The sequence below is a fragment of the Salmo trutta genome, chromosome 6, assembly GCF_901001165.1.
Source record: "Salmo trutta chromosome 6, fSalTru1.1, whole genome shotgun sequence".
Lineage (NCBI taxonomy): Eukaryota > Metazoa > Chordata > Actinopteri > Salmoniformes > Salmonidae > Salmo > Salmo trutta.
Genome location: NC_042962.1, coordinates 35,467,764 through 35,486,977, shown reverse-complemented (window position 1 = coordinate 35,486,977; position 19,214 = coordinate 35,467,764). Strand labels below are relative to the sequence as shown.

The following is a 19,214-nucleotide window of genomic DNA, read 5'->3' as shown; positions in this document are numbered from 1 at the left end:
AGGGAATAGGGTGCCATTTGGGACACAGTCACCATCTTATTTAAATCTTTACCTTTGAAGAAGAGAACTACAGGCTGACCAACTTACCACAGCCTCTCTTATGTCTGATGAGGAAGTTCATTCAACTTTCACCAGCGTAAAACTAAAGTGGGCGCGTCAGGTCAGGGTTACAGGAAAGGAACATGTGCGTCCTTTACCGTCCCATTCCAGGTATTTATTGTACTATTACTGTTTCAAATCAGTAGTATGTAAACATAGGCAAGGGGGGGATATTTGATTAAGTAATTGATTGATACGGTTTCTTCTGTCTTTGTAAAAGGCTAATGAGAGGAGAAAAGGTGTAGCTCTCGCTTGTAAAAAGCTAACTTGCGATTGTGTTCAGTAAGGAGAAAACTTCTGAAACAGGTAGGTACTTTCAATTGCAGAACATTATGCTATTTTGTGCCCTACTGAACAAAACCCATGCCTGTTATTAATTCCCTACTCAGAATATTCATCTGTAATTCAAATCCAGCCTACCGAAGGCTGAGATGAGACAGTGTTAGATGTCAGATTCTACCCAGGCTGAGTGGTGCCTCTTTAACCCTGCTGTGTCCGGGCTAACCATCAGCTAACAGTCTGACCCCTCAGACAGGCCTGTACAGGCAGACTGTACAGGCCCTGTTAACAGAGCAGGGAGGCTGGAGGGACGCGGCGTGAGTATATGCGTTTGTGGTAGCAAGGGGTCTCACCTCCTCCTGGTCCAGCATCTGCTGCTTTAGTTTCTCTGCCAGCTGGCTCTGCTGGTTGATCTCATCATCCTGATGGAGAGAAGAGAGAGGGGGTGTGTTAATGGTGTTAAGACCAAAGAGTTCTCGTCTCAAATCATCAGCAAAACATATTTTAAAGGTAGACTCAGCATTCTGGCGTTGCCACGAGCAGGACCATAGATATTGCAATGAGCGCGAAGCAAGACTTTGCTCTCACAGAGTATATGCGCATGTGCACGAGTTCACTTATCGCTGCTACAACGTGGTAGCTACGGGAACAAAACAGCAGAGAAGTTGAGCCTTGCGCTTCAACACTCTTAGTTGCTGCGGAAATTGACCAACTGCTGCTGTTCATTTTGTGCATCTACGTCATCGCACTGAATCTACCTTTAAAATGACTACCTCATGGAAATCTTTCTGGCACCTCAGTGTACAAGGTCACTGTTGCCATGTGGCTCTGCTACCTCACCTTATCATCCAGCTGCTTGTAGAGTTTAGACAGCTCGGCCTCACACTTCTCCTTCTCTGCGTCGGTCAGTTTAACCCCTGGAATGTTGGGTGAGGGGGCCATCTTCTCATTGTTCACCACGTTGTCTAGAGCCTGGACCTCAGCGTTAGCCTTCTCTTTGTCAAACTGCTCCTCCACCGGCACACTCTCACCTATAGGGGCAGCATAGAGGGAGGGAAAGAGGAAGGGAGGGAGCCACGGAGAGAAGGATGGAGACAGACAGGGTTAGAGAGACAGGGTTAGAAACAATAGTAAACTTCTGTGGTATCTACGCAACATGTAGACTATTTCCTGGGTTGTAGTCATTAGTGCACACCGTAGCAAACTATTTTGCAACGGAAACAGTTTACTCAACACGGTTTACATTGCAAAACCTTTGCTACGGTGTGCAGTACACTAATGAATACGACCCTGTTCAATCCTAAAATAGGACATGAGCGTGATTCATGAAATTATCAGTCATCTTTGAACACTAATTGAATATCGATTTATGGTTTCCATATTTCTTCTCTCATACCATTTCTCCAGCGGTTGAGTTCGTTCTCCAGCCAGGTGACGGTGCCCCTCAGGGTTGTGTTCTTCGCCTTCTCTCTTTCATACTTTTTCTTCCACTGTTCTGCCGTCAGCTCCACATTCAGACACACTGTGTTCTTAATGGTCTTAGCTCTGTCACACACATACACAACAGTTAACTTTCTGATGTCACAAACAAAGTGTCACCTTTGAAAGTGGGTGTGGCACTGGCAACCACCCATAGACGGATTAGCAGACATCAAGAAAACAATGCGTGCAATTCAAATGGGGCAGAAGTCCGTGTGTTATGATTCTAGGTGGTCAGAAAGCTAGAAACAATGACAAGAAGTTGCCATGTGGGGAATTGTAGGTGGCTTGTTTCAGCTAGTTTTGTCTTGTTCTTGAAACCATGTCTGATGTTATGTCTACTCTAATATGGCAAAGATTCACTGTAATTATGTATTTGAGAGACAAGTGCTCATTATGCAATGTATTTATTTTTTCAATAAAAATTGTAGACAAAACATTGTTGACAACATGTAAACTATCTAAGCCAACCCCATCGTTGCGCACGCATCGGTTTTGTTGCCAAAACAACCAACCCGCCTATAAAGCAAACTGTGTAGACTAGCATATTCTGACCATAACAGCCATTGCTAACAATGTACCAACATTCAATTTCCATTTACAAAACATCCACCCCACCGGTGGTTCTTGGTCATATACAGCAGTGGTTCTCAATCTGGGGTTACTAGTACCCCTGGGACTATTCGAAAGGAATTATTGGGAAGATGAATAAGATGTTGGCTAAACATAGGTCTAGTAGTTGCAATCGGTTGCATGATAAGGGGTACAGAGATAAAGGTGATTGGGGATACCGGTTGAGAAAAAAAGCTGGGACCCACTAATATACAGTTAAGTACAGGGGCTGAGACTGGTTGTGGGTCGTTTACAGTCCAGGGGCTGAGAGCGTCCTGTACGTACCGCTGTCCGAACATCAGTGTGGACTTTGTCTCAGCCTCGTTGTAGGCGGAGGGCGAGGCACAGATGACCATGGTGGTCCTACAGTTACCACCCAGAGAGTCCTGCAGGATACGGGTCATCTTACTGTCTCTGTAAGGGACATAGGTCTGGAGAAAGGAGGGGAGGGGGACTTGAGCTTCAATCTAAAAACACATCACTTTGTTCTGGAGAATAATACTGAAAACCTGGGCTGAACTGAAAACCTAGATTACAAGTGTTTAGAAATATGCGTGTATGACTTGTGCATGAGACACTCCTTTGATTCCTTCCATATTTTATCATTCGTTCCTAACTTGAAAGTATCCTCATTCGAAAAACATGTATTTCTGATGTTCTCCCTTTTGTTAGAACAGCTGTTCGTTGACACTGCGTCCCAAATGACACCCTATTCGCAATATAGTGCACTACTTTTGACCAGAGTTTGGTCAAGAAGAAGTTCCCTATTTAGGGAATAGGGTGTCATTTACAGTCATTCTCCCCAGCCCCAAGGGGGCAGAGTGGTATTATGTTATCTCACCGAGCCTTCGGCTAGGGCAGAGATGACGTTGCCCAGCGCAGACAGGGATTTGTTGATGTTTTTAGCTTCTTCCAGCACTGCTCCCTCAGCTCCAGTTTTACCCACCTAGACACACAATTTTTAAGAGATCACAAACCAACACACAAGCCCTCATGACAAAACTGGTACAAGACATTACATCACCCAAATTTCGAAGAAACCGCCTCTGTCCCAAATGGCACCCTTTTCTTGATTTAGTGCACTATTTTTATGAAAAGTAGTGCACTATATAGGAAAAAGGGAGCCATTTGGTTGGGTCCCATATCGAACTAAGTAATGCTGCCAGAAATCTTAAAGATGATACAGGACACTACAAACATTGATATTAATTTGTAACAAAAACAGATAATGAAAAAGGGCAACGAAGCATGAGAAAGGCTTTGCTTAAGTTTAGTGCCATCCTTTGGATTATGATTAGATTACTGCTGTTGTCGTGTGAGTAAGGAGTAACAACATATATGTGCTAAATAGGGTTGAATGGCGGGAACCCAGCTATCGAGATTTACCGCCCAAAAACACTCCCTTTTCCGGGACAAATAACTGCGAGACACCAGTAAATAACATTTTTTACTGTATATAAACAGCATGACGTGAAATGGAAATTATATGCTATGACTAAATCTTGCTTCTCTCTACATGATCAATAATCAACACTCATGTTGGGAACAGAGCCCATCTCAGTATGGAGTTCAGTTCACAATGCATGCAGACTTCATCACGGTAACTTTTTTCTCTTGTGACAGGTAGGCCTACATTTGCTGCAGCATAGTGTACACTACAGTAATATAAGGACCGAATGCACGTCTAATTACACATCTCCATCTGGCTTTCCAGGGTAACCTTTTTTATTGTAAAGATTTTATTGCAGCTGCAGAGTTTTAAAATGAACCATTACTCAAATATTGTTGCGTTAAATTAAAGCATAGTAGTAGTCTCTCTCGCTCTCCAATTCCATTCAAATTGCATCCAAAATAGATACCCAACCTTGAACAGGATGGATATATATAACCTAGCCTACCTCTTTCAAGTAATACATTCAATGCAGTATTAGCTTTATATTTAGCTAATGAATGATGGGTTATGCATAATAAGCTTCTAACCTCTGTCTCTTGAGCAATACACATGCACCTGTGCGCCGCTGGCCACTCTCCTTAAAACGCTTCTTAGAGTCCCATGCAGGAAAACACTTTGTTGACGCAATTTCTTATACCAATAGACTATTGTTTGCTGAATGTTGAATACAGCAACCAATAGAACTCACAGGTAGTTTGAAAGAAGAGCGACACGCAATTGTGGTAGGCTATAGCAGTTATTTATTCAGAGGCATAACAATTCATTCGTTGGGAAAAAAAGTGAAAGCCGTCTGTCTGCATCTAATTCTAGTCCTATATTATTCAAGCATGTCATTAGAATGATGAAGATAAGGACAAAATGTGTTTAATTTAACTGATGAAAGCGAGGAAGGAATGAAGCATTAGGGGTAATATTATGAAAGCTATACAAAGAAAATCGGGAAGTTCAGACCCCTCGACTTTGTCCACATTTGGTTACATTACAACATTATTCAAAAACATTCATTGTTTTTCTCCCTCAACCTACACAAAATGCCCCATAATGATAAAGCAAAAACAGGTTGATATTTTGCTAAATAAAAAAAAATATTCAATATCACATTTACGTAAGTATTCAGACCCTTCACTCAGTACTTTGTTGAAGCACCTTTGGCAGCAATAACAGCCTCGAGTCTTCTAGGGCATGACGCTACAAGTTTGGTACACCTGTATTTGGGGAGTTTCTCCCATTCTTCTCTGCAGTTCCTCCAAAGCTCTGTCAGGCTGGATGGGGAGCGTCGCTGCACAGCCATTTAGGTCTCTCCAGAGATGTTTGATGGGGTTCAAGTCCGGGCTCTGGCTGGGCCACTCAAGGACATTCAGAGACATGTCCCGAAGCTACTCCTGCATTATCTTGGCTGTGTGCTTAGGGTTGTTGTCCTGTTGCAGGGTGACATTTTTCCCCAGTCTGAGGTCCTGAGCGCTCTGGTGCAGGTTTTCATCAAGGATCTCTGTACTTTGCTCTGTTCATCTTTCCCTCGATCCTGACTAGTCTCTCAGTCACTGCCGCTGAAAAACATCCCCACAGCATGATGCTGCCACCACGCTTCACTGTAGGGATGGTGCAAGGTTTCCTCCAGACGTGACACTTGGCATTCAGGCCAAAGAGTTCAATCTTGGTTTCATCAGATCAGAGAATCTTGTTACTTATGGTCTGAGAGTCCTTTAGGTGCCTTTTGGCAAACTCCAAGCGGGCTGTCATGTGCCTTTTACTGAGGAGTGTATAGCATCTTGACACTATACCATAAAAGTCATGATTGGTAGAGAGCTGCAGAGACGGTTGTCTTTTTGGAAGTTTCTCCCATCTCCACAGAGGAAGTCTGGAGCTCTGACAGAGACCATTGGGTTCTTGGTCACCTCCCTGACCAAGGCCCTTCTCCCCCGATTGCTCAGTTTGGCCAGGCGGCCAGCTCTATGAAGAGTCTTGATGGTTCCAAACTTAGTCCATTTAAGAATGATGGAAGCCACTGTTCTTGGGGACCTTCAACGCTGCAGAAATGTTTTGGTACCCTTCCCCAGATCTGTGCCTCGACACAATCCTGTCTCAGAGCCCTAGGGACAATTCCTTCAACCTCATGGCTTGGTTTTTGCTCTGACATGCACTGTCAACTGTGGAACCTTAAAAATACACACACACAGGTGTGCGCCTTCCCAAAATCATGTCCAATAAATTGAATTTACCACAGGTGGTCTCCAATCAAGTTGTAGAAACATCAAGAATGATCAATGGAAACAGGCTGCACCAGAGCTCAATTTCGAGTGTCATAGCAAAGGGTCTGAATACTTATATAAATAAGGTATTTCGTTTTTCATTCATTATAAATTTACACAAAATAAAATGTTTTCGGTTTGTCATTATGGGGAAGTGTGTAGATTGAGGGAAAAAACAATTTATTCAATTTTAGAATAAGGCTGTAAAGTAACAAAATGTGGATAAAGTCAAAGGGGTCTGAATACTTTCCAAACTTTCCGGTTTTGGCGGGAAATACCGGTAGTAAAATTATTTATTCACGAGATGGAACATTTGTAAAATACAGGGAAAATATTAAACCCTAGTGCTAAAGACTCGAGGCAAACCAAGATGTGGTCAAAGTAGCTGTGTCCGAGCCAGAACGGCTCATAGGACAGGAGCATATCTCCTATTTCTGTACTGTGAGGCAGCTTGAGATACTAGCTAGTTGTGGCAGACTAGCTAGTTATGACCAAATGTTCAGATCAATAGCTGCCTGCTAGGCTATATCTACAGTAGGAGAAAGCTGGCATTGTGCAAAAGTGAATGTGTTGAACTTGAACACCAAGATGGAGACAAAGGGAGGAACCAGAGGAAAAGTACACGGAGGAAGAAAAGGCTTATGCTCCATCCCGATTTTCCACAAGTGTGCACCTGCACTCTCCTCGTCATGCATTTAAAAGGATTGGTATAAGCACTGGCTGGACTGAGTTAACACCATTGTAAAATCCATGCCGAAGTGGGCAATTGCACACTTCTGGAAAATGGTGAATGATCAAAACGCAGACACAGAAAGGCACAGAGAAAGAAACGATGGAGCCATACTTTTTCGCTACCGGCCAGATCGACAAGGTAGAGCTTGCCGCTGAGTTTCTGCTCTGTAGCAGTGTTCTCCTGCTTCACGTTGATCTGGAAGATACTGTGACTTCTGGAGCTGTGCTCATTCATGTCTATAAAAGCACACACATACGTTAACACAATATAACAAATATATTGCTAACAGAAACAAAGAACTTGACGGCCATGATTCTGTGAGGAATCTAATGAATTAATGTGCATTTATAAAAGTCTACATTAAGAACATCTTTGATTGCTAGCATCATTGTCAATCTTTCACTTTTAGTTGAAAGGACTGCTCAGTAATGTTTTAGTTTCTAGAGAATACTAGCTTAGTACAAGTTCTACTGTGTATATAAACTTGTGTCTACAGATGTTCCTGATTCCTGGTCAGGAAAACTCCTGGTCCTAATTATGTAACAGCTGTGTAATTGCATCCTAAATGGCACCCTGTTACCTAAATAGTGCATTACTTTCGACCACAACCCTATGGACCCTGGTCAAAAATAGTCACTATAAAGAGAAAAAGGTGGCATTTAGGACATGGCTTGGTAGATCAGGAGATGCAGGCTGAGGATCATAATGAACCCATGAGTAGCAGGCGGGACTGAAACGGTCCCAGTGTTGGACTGACTCACTTGTGACGGCCACGTGTCGGTTGGATTTGCCCTCGTCAATAGTATCCATGACCTCCTCGGGACTGCAAACAAAGCGCTCGGTACACCCCTGAGGACACAAGGAACCAAGGCACCACTGTGATTTACCATGGTAGACAAAGAGACGATTATGATGAAAAACTTAGATAACATTGACATTAAAGTCGCGGATAATCAGGAAGTTATATCAGTATTGTAAAGTGCTTTGACTTTCTCCAACCCACAAATAAGATGCATCCAAAGTAGTACTACTTCCTATGTAAGTGCACTACTTTTGACCTGCGTCCACAAATCCAAAAGTAGTGCACTACAAAGGGAATAGGGTATCATTTGAGACCCACTTATCGAAACGCACACATCTACAGATGTCTTTACATTTCATCCACCTCACCAACCAACCGTTCATGGATCCATCTATGATACCATTTACCAGTGCATTCGGAAAGTATTCAGACGCCTTGACTTTTTCCACATTTGGTTACAGCCTTGTTCTAAAATGAATTACATTGATGAGGATAAATTAATCTACACACAATACCCCAAAATAACAAAGTGTCATGTTTAGACATTTTTGCAAATTCATAAAAAAACTAAAAATACCTTATTTGCATAACTATTCAGACCCTTTGCTATGAGACACAAAATTGAGCTCTGGTGCATCCTGTTTCCATTGATTATACTTCAGATGTTTCTACAACTTGGAGTCAACCTGTGGTAAATTCAATTCATTGGATCGATTTGGAAAGGCACACACACACACACACACACACACACACACACACACATACATATATATATTGGTCCAGTTCATAGAGCAAAAACCAAGCCATTAGGTCGAAGGAATTGTCCGTAAAGCTCAAGGCAGGATTGTGTCGAGGCACAGATCTGGAGAAGGGTACCAAAAAAATGTCTGCAGTACTTTAGGTCCCCAAGTGGCTTCCATCATTATTAAAGGAAATAAGTACCACAAAGACTTTCCCTAGAGCTGGCTGCACGGCCAAACTGCGCAATCACGGGAGAAGGGCCTTGGTCAGGGAGGTGACCAAGAACCCGATGGTCACTCTGACAGAGCTCCAGAGTTCCTCTGTGGAGATGGTTGTCTTTCTGGAAGGTTCTCCCATCTCTGCAGCACTCTACCAATCAGGCCTTTGTGGTAGAGTGGCCAGACAGAAGCCACTCCTCAGCAAAATGCACATGACAGCCCACTTGGAGTTTGCCAAAAGGCACCTAAAGACTCTCAGACCATAAAAAACAAGATTCACTGGTCAAATGAAACCAAGATTGAACTCTTTGGCCTGAATGCCAAGTGTCACGTCTGGAAGAAACCTGGCACCATCCCTACGGTGAAGCATGGTTGTGGCAGCATCATGCTGTGAGGATGTTTTTCAGCGGTAGGGACTGGGAGACTAGTTATGGTCGAAGCAAAGATGAATGAAGCAAAGTACAGAGAGATCCTTGATGAAAACCTGCTCCAGAGTGCTCAGGACCTCAGACTGGGGCAAAGGGTCACCTGCCAACAAGACAATGACCTTAAGAACACAGCCGAGAACCCGCAGGAGTGGCTTCGGGGCATGTCTCGAGTGGCCCAGCCAGAGCACAGACTTGAACCTGATCTAACATCTCTGGAGAGGCCTGAAAATAGCTGTGCAGCAACGCTCCACATCCAACCTGACAGAGCTTGAGAGGATCTGCAGAGAAGAATGGGACAAACTCCCCAAATACAAGTGTGCCAAGAAGAGGTCGACCGATTATGATTTTTCAACGCCGATACCGATACTGATTATTGGAGGACCAAAAACGCCGGTACCGATTAATCGGACAATTTAAAAATAAAAATACATTTATAATGACAATTACAACAATACTGAATGAACACTTATTTTAACTTAATATAATACATCAATAAAATCAATTTAGCCTCAAATAAATAATGAAACATGTTCAATTTGGTTTAAATAACGCAAAACAAAGTGTTGGAGAAGAAAGTAAAAGTGCAATATGTGCCATGTAAGAAAGCTAACATTTAAGTGCCTTGCTCAGAACATGGGAACATATGAAAGCTAGTGGTTCCTTTTAACATGAGTCTTCAATATTCTCAGGTAAGAAGTTTTAGGGTGGAGTTATATTATTATAGGACTATTTCTCTCTATACGATTTGTATTTCATATACCTTTGACTATTGGATGTTCTTATAGGCACTTTAATATTGCCAGTGTAACAGAATAGCTTCGGTCCCTCTCCTCGCTCCTACCTGGGCTCAAACCAGGAACACATCGACAGCCACCCGAGGCAGCGTAACCCATGCAGAGGAAGGGAAAAAACTACTCCAAGTCTCAGAGGGAGTGACGTTTGAAACGCTATTAGCATGCACCCGGCTAACTAGCTAGCCATTTCACATCGGTTACACCAGCCTAATCTTGGGAGTTGATAGGCTTGAAGGGGTGGGTATAATTTGTGGAACGTTCCAACAGGAATCTGTTCCAAAAAACGTAAAGTAAAAGGTTGCCAACCAACAACGCATACAAAGTAGCAACGCATACAAACCTAACTAACTAGCTGCCGAATAGGCATCAACTCACCACGTAGCTTATTCTTAATGTTTGTCCATAGGCAAACAGACATGTGAGGACAGACATTTTTCGGAATAAACGTGATGAGTGAAAAACGCAATGAAATAGACCACTCCCTACCCGGTATCTTATTCTGCCGCTATACAACTTTGTATGCGTTGTTTTTTTAAACCTTGTTATTTACGAAGTTTTTGGAATAGATTCCTGTTGGAACGTTCCACAAATTATACCCACCCAGGTTGAAGTCATAAACAGCGCAATGCTTGAAGCACAGCAAAGGGCTGTTTGAATGAATGCTTATGAGCCTGCTGCTGCCTACCGCCGCTCAGTCAGACTGCTCTATCAAATCATAGACTTAATTATAACATAATAACACACATAAATACAAGCCTTAGGTCATTAATATGGTTCAGTGTCATACGGAACCGTTCCGTATTTTATCTAACTGGTGACTAAGTCTAAATATTCCTGTTAGGCATTGATCTTTATGGTTAGGTACATTGGTGCAACGACAGTGCTTTTTTCGCAAATGCGCTTGTTAAATCAACACCCGTTTGTCGAAGTAGGCTGTGATTCAATGAAAATTAACTGGCACCGCATCGATCATATGCAACGCAGGACACGTTAGATAAACTAATAATATCATCAACCATGTATAGTTAACTAGTGATTATGTTAAGATTGATAGTTTTTTATAAGTTGAATGCTAGCTAGCAACTTACCTTTGCTTCTTGCTGCCCTCGCGTTACAGGTAGTCAGCCTGTTAATCCTTGTGGAGTGCAATGTAAGGCAGGTGGTTAGAGCGTTGGACTAGTAACCGAAGGTTGCAAAAACGAATCCCCCCTGAACAAGGCAGTTAATCCCCGTTTCTAGGCCGTCATTGTAAATAAGAATGTGTTCTTAATCTGACTTGCCTAGTTAAAAAAAGGTGTAAAAAATAAATAAAAATAATTTTAAAAAATTAGCGGCAAATCGGTGGCCAAAAATACCAATTGTTATGAAAACTTGAAATCGGCCCTAATTAATCGGCCATTCCGATTAATCGGTCGACCTCTAGTGCCAAGCTTGTAGTGTCATACCCAAGACTCGAGGCTGTAAATCGCTGCCAAATGTGCTTGAACAAAGTACTAAGCAAAGGGTCTGAAAACTTATGTAAATGTGCAAACATTTCTGAATACCTGTTGTTTTTGCTCTGTCATTATTGATAGTGTGGGAGTAGATTTTTGAGGGAACAAAACAATTTAATACATTTTAGAATAAGGCTGTAACAAAATGTGGAAAAAGTCAAGGGTCTGAATACTTTCCGAATGCACTGTAGATGTGTTTGGTTCACTTGACCATAAATAAGACTTACCTTGACATAGGGCACCCTGTTTTTATCCTCATGTACAGACAGGTTGTTCTTAGTTACTGCAGAGGGAAGAAAAAAAACATTTTATTATTGCAGTTATTACATTACTTATTATGTTGATCACAATATTAACAAGGAATCGTCAACAGGCAGGTACCAGCATTTAGAAGCACAAAGCAGCCACAACATGTTTTATTTTTTTTCATCTGAATCCTGCAGGATATAAGTTCACTGTCTAGACAAAAACAACTCAATTGAAGTACAGTTGAAGTCAGTTTGTCACAATTCCTGACATTTAATCCTAGTAAGAATTCCCTGTCTTAGGTCAGTTAGGATCACCCCTTTATTTTAAGAATGTGAAATGTCGGAACAATAGTAGAGAGAATAATTTATTTCAGCTTTTACTTCTTTCATCACATTCCCAGTTGGTCAGAAGTTTACATACACTCAATTAGTATTTGGTAGCATTGCCTATAAATTGTTCAACTTGGGTTAAACGTTTTGGGTAGCCTTCCACAAGCTTCCCACAATAAGTTGGGTGAATTTTGGCCCATTCTTACTGACAGAGCTGGTGTAACCGAGTCAGGTTTGTAGGCCTCCTTGCTCGCACACACTTTTTCAGTTCTACCCACAAATATTCTATAGGAATGACATCAGGGCTTTGTGATGGCCACACCAATAGCTTGACTTTGTTGTCCTTAAACCATTTTGCCTCAACTTTGGAAGTATGCTTGGGGTCATTGTCCCCATACTTGGTAAACTTCTGACCCACTGGAATTGTGATACAGTGAATTATAAGTGAAATAATCTGTCTGTAAACAATTGTTGGAAAAATTACTTGCGTCATGCACAAAGTAGATGTCCTAACCGACTTGCCAAAACTATAGTTTGTTAACAAGAAATGTGTGGAGTGGTTGAAAAACGAGTTAATGACACCAACATAAGTGTATGCAAACTTCTGACTTCAACTGTATGTATATGTGTGAGGGGGAGTAATTACCCAATAGATGATGTCTGCGTCCCAAATGGCACCCTATTCCCTATACAGTGCACACATTTTCACCAGAGCCCTTCCCGTCCTGGTGAAAAGTAATGGACTATATGAAATAGTGCGCCATTTGGGACACCCCCTAAATCTCCAGAATGGTCAAATGAGGACGCTTGCTGTGCCGTAACATACAGTACGTACCATCCAGTAGGTCCTTGATCCTGTCCAGGTAAATTTCAAAATATGAAACCTGCAACAGAGAGTCCTCTGATTAGAAAATCTAGCTGGGCACTGTTTTTGATTTTTTATTATGTAGCTGATGTGGAATAGCTAGCTAGTAAGTAGATTCACAGGGCGAGCTCAGGCTTGAGGTACATTTCCGAATCACTTGAGGCCAGCTGTGTGGTTGAAGTGCTCCATACCTTGATATGGAACTCCAGGTTCTCGTCCATTGAGTAGATGTAGTTGAAGATGTCCTGGACTATTCTGGGGATGATCCCCATTCCATCCGGGTCATGGAGGCTACCCTTTACAGGACAAAGACAGGCTTCCGTCAAACATAGAACAGTTGAAAGCAGGGTTGGGGTCAATTTTATTTAAATTCCGTCAACGCAGGAAGTAACCTGAAATTCCAATTTTACACGACTTTATTTGAGAGCATTTTAGGAATTTCAGTTTACTTCCTTCATTGACAATTTAAATGGAATTGACCCCAATCCTGGTTGAAATCATTTGACCAAACCCATTAAGATAGAAGCATGTAGAATTTTATAGGCCTCGCTCTCCCTCACCTCCATGGTGTGTGTTTTTCCAGACGATGTCTGCCCAAAGGCAAATATAGTCCCGTTGTAGCCCTCAAGGACATCTGTATGTAGCAAAAGACATTGAGAACTTAAAACAATTACTTTAAAAACTGCCGAGAAGGTTTACACTGGTAGGACAGTGCCACAGGATAGTACCTTTCACAATCTTCTGAGCAGAGGCTTTGTACATCTGCTCCTGTGTCGTATTGGACCCGAACACTCGGTCAAACATGAACGGTTTACCCTGTAAGACGAGAGGGAAAGTCAAATCAGCAACAAAGAATACTTAGTAGGCCTCTCAAGAACAACAAAGTGATTAGGAAAAGTATCCAAAACAGAATTACTGTAACTTGCACTAATGTTGACATTTACTTCGGGCTGGGTAGTATAGTGTATTTTACTATACCACACACACAGGTATTGATGCAAGGACCGGTTTGGGTTTCTATATGACCTTTATTAACAGTATTTTAAGACTGACCACATTAAGTCAACTGGTCAATTGTTCGGTTGATCAAGGTTTTTTCTTGAGCAGTGGCAAATATATCTTTAAAAAAAAATGTTATGGCACACGAGACACCTGTCTGATTCACGCCTGTCTGAGTGAACTAATCCATTGCGGAGACAGCACACCAGTAGTACATTTACAATTTTTTCAGATTATTTTAATTTACCATCATTGTTTTTATATCCATTGAGAATGACAATAGTTCAACCTATTGAAAAAAAATTGGGGGGGTGTAATGCTCTATTCCGGTGGAAACGTCATAAAAAAGGCCAACATGATTACTTTTTATCCCTTAGCCTACAGCTGCGTCTGTCAGGAGCTCACTGATGCAGGAAACTGAGGGCCCAGAATATCTTCTACTTGTAAGTTTGCTAGCATGAGCTTCGGGCCTGACTAAGTTTAAATAGTTGAAACAATGTTTCAAGTTCCTTGCAGACAGGCCATGTGTAGCCAATGTGATTTATAGGATATTCATTTTATTTTTTTTTTAAATCAGGACATTTTCCACATGCTGGCTGCAATGTTTTTATTTGTTGGCTTTATGTAGGCTACTTTTACACGTAGGCAATAAAAGCTTAGAAGTGTCATTTTCATTAATTAACCACATGACATTGATTTTGAGATAAGATTTTATTATAAATTAAATGACTGTTCCACAAAAATGGGCATTTGAAAATCAGTAGAAATGGTACGATAACTTGGCACTCCGAATTGAAAAATTTGCCGACTCCTGGTGTAGCCTATTACCGGCAACTTCAGGAGCATAATGGAAGAACCTGCAAAGGACAGCAGCAGGAGGGGGAGGGCATCAGACAAGCTCAATATTCAAACATAGTGTGTTGATACATGGAAAAATGCATACAAATTTAGACCAATCAAGAACAAAAAATATTTGCCGGGGACAGCCCTACGGTATTTCAATGTTTGGTTTGTTAAATGTGACACCCACTCTGCCAAGTGTAACGTCCATTTTTGTGTTTGCTACTTGAACCATCCTTCTCCCCTCTTCTACTTTCCACACCAAGCCCTGCCCCGTCACTCAGGGAGAGCAGTTGTGTGACCACGGAGTCACGAGCACTTGCCGACAAGTTGCCATTCACAAGATGTGGGTCACAACAATGCTGCTTTCTACTTTGCTTCTTAACATAAATCCACAAGCAAATAGTGTATCTTACTGTCTGCAAACTGCAAGTTTGTCTTCGCAGGTTGTAGCTAAAATAAATTGTGTTAGACGCTAAAGCTAATTGCTATTTAAGCTGGCAAGCTAGTTCACCAACTGTACAAGAGTCAGAGCAAATGTAGCTAGCTAATACAGCCTGATACCAGTGCTCGTGTATGCCTAAATAAGCATGTTGCAACGATATCTTGTATAATCAGAGGGATAGGCGAAGCCTGAATGGGTTAGCTACGGAAAACATGTAATGTAACATCTAATTAGAGTCCCCTGGTCAACACTTTGGTTCCTACCCGGTCATGTCAAACAATGTAGTCAAAGTGCTGCCCACTATATTCTAACAATAGAAATATAATTATGTTCAAATTTCTATGATCCAATAGTTCACATAAGTCCTTTGTTCTAAATCGCAAGTCAAAATTGCAATTTGACCTAGATTCTCACCCATATGATGCAGTGTGGAAATGATAAAACAAGGGCAGGAAATGCAGAATTTCATGAAAATGCTACATTTGGAAGGGGGGGGGGTTTGGAGTTGGATTGAACAGTATAAAAAGGCGCTCGCACACTAGTTTCGGTTTGCTCCTAGCATTACTTGGCTAGGCGAAGCGAATGCATGTGCCTCACATACTCCCTTAAAAGATTGCATGAAAAACAAGGACAAACCATAATATTGCCGCTCGATACGCCGTAGCACCAGTTCTTCAAAAGTGAGTCAGAATAGTCCGAAGATAATTCAAGAAATCTGTAATTAATTTGACCTTTTGCCAAGATCTTAGTCGTGGAATTTTACATCCAACTAAGCTGTTTGGTGCAGTATTTCTCAAGTGAAAACTTGCATGAAAAATTGTCTCTTGTTGATGACAAACACCTCATTGAATAATCCCTACTAGTAGTAGTACAGTTGACCAATCACCGACGAAGGGGCTTAGACTTGGGTTACCAAACTTTGACTTGTCTCAAGAAAATGTGTGAGCAAATAGCCCCCCAAAAAACCTCATGTGCGAACCGGCAGGCCACGTTTTGACTGGGAAACCTTAAGACGGGAGAAAGCCCCATTAAAATCACTTAGAATGTATGCGTTGCCACGCTAGGGACATGCACTATTCAAAGCATTTTATTACTTTTCTTCAAAAACATAAAGCTGTCAAAATATTGTGATACATTTTTGCCATATCTCCCTACATTTACTTGAGCCCTTTTATCTGAGGTTACATAGGCCTACTGATACAGCCTAGCTTATTATACATTTACATTTTAGTCATTTAGCAGATGCTCTTATCCAGAGCGACTTACAGTAGTGAATGCGTACATTTCATAATTTTTTTCCCCGTACTGGTCCCCCGTGGTGGTGTGTATACTGTATAGGCCTAATAGCCAGGTCAAATAAATAAATAAATAAATAAAGACACCGGACCTCCATTGTAATAGTTTACCATTATTCTAGAATGAACAAAATCAACCAACAAATGAAAAAACAGGTACAGTGCATTCGGACCCCTTTACTTTTCCCACATTTTGTTATTTTACAGTCTTATTCTAAAATGGATTACATTTGGGGTTTTAACCTCATAAATCTACACAATACCCCATAATGAGCAACAACATTTTTGTAAATGTATAAAAATAAAAAAAATGGACTTCCTGCATGGAATTCTGGGGAAAGGATGCGTGCTGATCAAGCTCTGACAATTTGACTAAATTAAACTTTGAGTTATAAGTACATACTTGACCTAAACTGGACTGGCAATGAGTAAGGATAAATATTCAAGTGAAAGATGGTATCGAAGGTAAACACGGTGAACATAGCGGATTAAGTCGATCACCGAGCCCAACTCCACGATGTGGTAGAGGCTGCCATCACAGCCAAAACAGTGATGGGAGGTTCATCTCTCATGGTAGAATTGAAATTATTTTGACGAGAAACAGCCACCTCACTCGGCAAAATGCAAATCTCTATTGATGGCATTAAGACTACTCGAGAGAAAAATGATAAACGGATGACCCACATTGAAAAGAAGAATGAGGAACATGACGAAAAGTGAATACAAGACCAGGCTATTAGCTACGTGATGGGCCAGGTATAGCAATTGCAAAAGGGAGAATTGTTGGAAAACTTTTCACGTCGTAATATCATTTTCGGGGTCGAAAACAATGCAGAAAGGGGGCAGAAAATGTATACATTTGTGGACAAGATTCTGAGGGAGATCTTGGAAATCGATACTGCAACACCTTTGGTCATAGAGGGGGCCCACAGAACCGCACACCTGCAGCCCAGAGCAGGCCCGGAGCGAAGGACAGAGGCCAGCGCTGTCATCCTGCGTCTTCTCAATGAAACAGGATATAATGCAGCTGTCGAGGACCAAGGGACAACTATTCTACAAAGACAACCGCATATCTATCTTTAATGACTATTCTGCAGAGCTTTTGCAGAAGAGAAAAGATTACGACATGATCAAGAAAGAACTGGCAGCCAAAAACAACATATACCCTGATGTTCCCTGCGAAGCTGCTGGTCACCCATGAGAGCAAAACGCACATCTTGGATTCTGTACATGTTGCCGAATCCATCCTGCGCTCCATTGAAATTACAACACCTTCCAGATCAAAAAACAGGGTCTAGAAAAATATGCCAACTATGTGGCAAATTTTTGGGCCCAGAAGGAGTGAGAGAGAAGGACCCAAGACATAAGAAGTAGCTTAAACCTACCGCGGAACACTGTCCAGTACACAGTGACTACTGAAGCAACCCCTTCTCCTTAAGGACTTAAACTACCTGGATTTATGCTTAATTAATTAATTAATTAATTGGTATCTTATTGCTGGACTAATTAATCCATCTTTGACCTACAGTTTGTTGGGATGATTAAATAATTATTCAATCTGGAAAAAAACAGTATAGCCTGCTTTCCTCATTCCCACTTTTAGTAGGCTTCAGAATACAGATTTTCAATGTTTTACGGCAATTACATATAGGCTACCCAAGTGTGGGTTAGTCAAAATATTAGAATAAAATGTGCTGATCCTTTATGTATTAATACAAGGCTTTTGGAATACTTTTAATTTCCAGCGTTTAACCCTTACTGTTTAGGAGAGCCTGCTTTAGAAGGAGAGACAGTTAAGCCTGCCCGCATATGCTTAAATTATTTATGTTCTGCATTCTGTTTTCTTACAGCCTAATATTATTTGAGTTGGGAGAGCCTATTAAATGTTATGGGCTCTTCCCCTTTGTTTCTTATTCATTTTTACATTACAGGCTACTCTTTAAATGATAGGTCGCTGAAGTTTAAGCAGTGAACCTTTTCTAGGTCTTGTGGCATATTTTGGTTCAACTCTCCTCAATTCAATAGAATTGCAATACTCTGCATGCACAGTGCATTCTTCCATCACATGTACAGCTGATTCTCAAGATCTTGCACACTAATGAGATGTTATTGAGCCCACACTACTATACTGTCTGAGCCAAGGACTACATGCTTTCTGGTAAGTTTTGAACAATACTAGGTGGGGTGAATATATTTTATATCACATACATGTTTTTTGGTAACTAGTAAATAGTAGCCTACAGCAAAGTGTGTTTAAATCATTTCTAACTTGTTAACAATTTCTGCTAGTTAGTTTGCTACCATGTGGGTTTTAGCTTGCTTGACCCTTCTGAGGAGTGTTAATTCACCTGTTTCCATACATCATTTTAAAACATTTCTTACAAAGGAGTTGTTTAATCTAGCGGCTTAACTATTTATCTGTACATGGAATACTATTTTATTTTAAAAAAAATTTACACTCCAAAAAAAAAATGTACAGGAAAATGCCACGGGCACTATCTGATGTGTGGAGACATTTCATTGCAGCTAAGGTAGAAGGAAAAGCTGTGTACATTTGCAAATTCTGTGACAAATCATATGTGAAGAACGCAAAGACGCAGAATCATCTGGCCAAGTGCATAAAGTCCCCTCAGTGCTCACAACAAGCAACCACTGACAAAAGTCCCTCTGATTCATAATTTTCACCTTGAATAGAAGTAGACACCTTATCGATAGCAACAGCTCACGGTCCTCCTGGAATCAGAAGATTTTTTTGAATCAATGGAGGAACGTAGTCAGAGAAATGCTGATGAATGTCTTGCTCAAGCTGTGT

General features: G+C 41.2%; 1 protein-coding gene across 1 annotated transcript in view; it reads right to left on the bottom strand.

The window, feature by feature from the left end:
- The window catches only part of LOC115195874 (kinesin-1 heavy chain), a 53,519-nt gene that overhangs the window by 11,911 nt on the left and 22,394 nt on the right, over positions 1-19,214 (bottom strand). Inside the window, exons 2-13 of the mRNA XM_029756198.1 lie at positions 13,552-13,639; positions 13,384-13,457; positions 13,015-13,119; positions 12,794-12,842; positions 11,608-11,663; positions 7,666-7,753; positions 7,016-7,140; positions 3,311-3,415; positions 2,755-2,900; positions 1,775-1,923; positions 1,219-1,409; positions 732-800 (exon numbers count right to left, since the gene is read on the bottom strand). Of these exons, the coding sequence (XP_029612058.1) occupies positions 732-800; positions 1,219-1,409; positions 1,775-1,923; positions 2,755-2,900; positions 3,311-3,415; positions 7,016-7,140; positions 7,666-7,753; positions 11,608-11,663; positions 12,794-12,842; positions 13,015-13,119; positions 13,384-13,457; positions 13,552-13,639 (1,245 nt within the window). The remainder of the gene's footprint in view (positions 1-731; positions 801-1,218; positions 1,410-1,774; positions 1,924-2,754; positions 2,901-3,310; positions 3,416-7,015; positions 7,141-7,665; positions 7,754-11,607; positions 11,664-12,793; positions 12,843-13,014; positions 13,120-13,383; positions 13,458-13,551; positions 13,640-19,214) is intronic.